General features: G+C 55.6%; 1 protein-coding gene across 1 annotated transcript; it reads left to right on the forward strand.

The window, feature by feature from the left end:
* Positions 1-47: 47 nt before the first annotated feature.
* Positions 48-1,119, forward strand: LOC105564012 (the record flags this gene model as incomplete). The annotated part of the gene is made up of 1 exon (XM_012016119.1): positions 48-1,119. A coding segment is annotated over one exon (1,072 nt), but the record flags the coding sequence as incomplete, so codon positions are not given.
* Between the last annotated feature and the right edge of the window lie 11 nt (positions 1,120-1,130).

Below are 1,130 nucleotides of genomic sequence, written 5' to 3' on the forward strand. Positions count from 1 at the left end.
GGTGTGCGCGTCCGCTCAGCAAGATCGGCGATCTTGCATTCTTTTAGCGACCGCGTGGGTGACCGTGAGTGCTCCCTCAGGTCGCGCCGTCGAGGTCCGAGCTCTCCTCGATCAAGGTTCAGAGGTAACCTTCGTGACTGAACGACTCGCGCAAGCGTTGTACTTGAAGCGGCTCCGAATGCCGACTTCAATCTCCGCCGTCGGCGGCGTCAAGGTTGGAACATGCCGACACGCCGCACATGTTACGATATCTCCGCGGAGTGCGTCGACTCCTAAGCTCTCGACCACTGCGTTGATCCTCAATACTTTAACGGCGTATTCGCCGAAACGCCTTCCCGCGGAATCAGTCCTCGACCAGCTCCAGGATCTCTCGTGGGCAGACAACGACCCCATGAGCTCGGCGCCCATAGATATTCTGCTCGGTGCGGACTTGTACGGCGATATAATTTTGAGCGGGCTTCGCAAAACGACGGTCGGACGGCCTATCGCGCAGGAGTCGATTTTTGGTTGGGTGATCTCCGGGCCCGTCTCATGTCCCGAACTCTCGTCTCAAACCAAGTCAGACGAAAAGAGTGCAGGGCGCATCTGCGCTCAAATTACCTCACTTCATTGCTCCCACGATCTGTCGCTAGATCGAGAACTCAGACAGTTCTGGGAGGTCGAGGAAGTTCCTCAACATACCGCGTACGGTCCTGAGGAGGAGAGATGCGAGGATCACTTTCGCTCCACGCACTCTCGTCTCTCAGACGGCCGTTACGTTGTCCGGCTTCCGTTCCGAACGAGTCCGCCCATCGCGATCGGCGAATCGTATCGCATAGCAGAGACGCGTCTCAATGCATTGCTCCGACGCCTTCGGACGAACGCGGATCACGAAAAGGAATATTCCGAATTTCTTCAAGAATATGAAAACCTCGGGCATATGCAAAAGGTGACAAATCCCCGATCGCCAGACACTCAATGCGTGTTCATTCCACACCATCACGTCATCCGCGATCATAGTTCGACCACGCATTTACGTGTCGTTTTTAACGCGTCCAGTGCCACTACAAACGGCTCCTCCCTTAATGATCATCTCCTGGCCGGACCAAAGCTACAAACGGATCTCCCCGCGATTATTCTGCAATGGCGTC

This window comes from Vollenhovia emeryi, unplaced genomic scaffold (assembly GCF_000949405.1).
Source record: "Vollenhovia emeryi isolate VEMERY1.0 unplaced genomic scaffold, V.emery_V1.0 DF951083.1, whole genome shotgun sequence".
Classification (NCBI taxonomy): Eukaryota; Metazoa; Arthropoda; class Insecta; order Hymenoptera; family Formicidae; genus Vollenhovia; species Vollenhovia emeryi.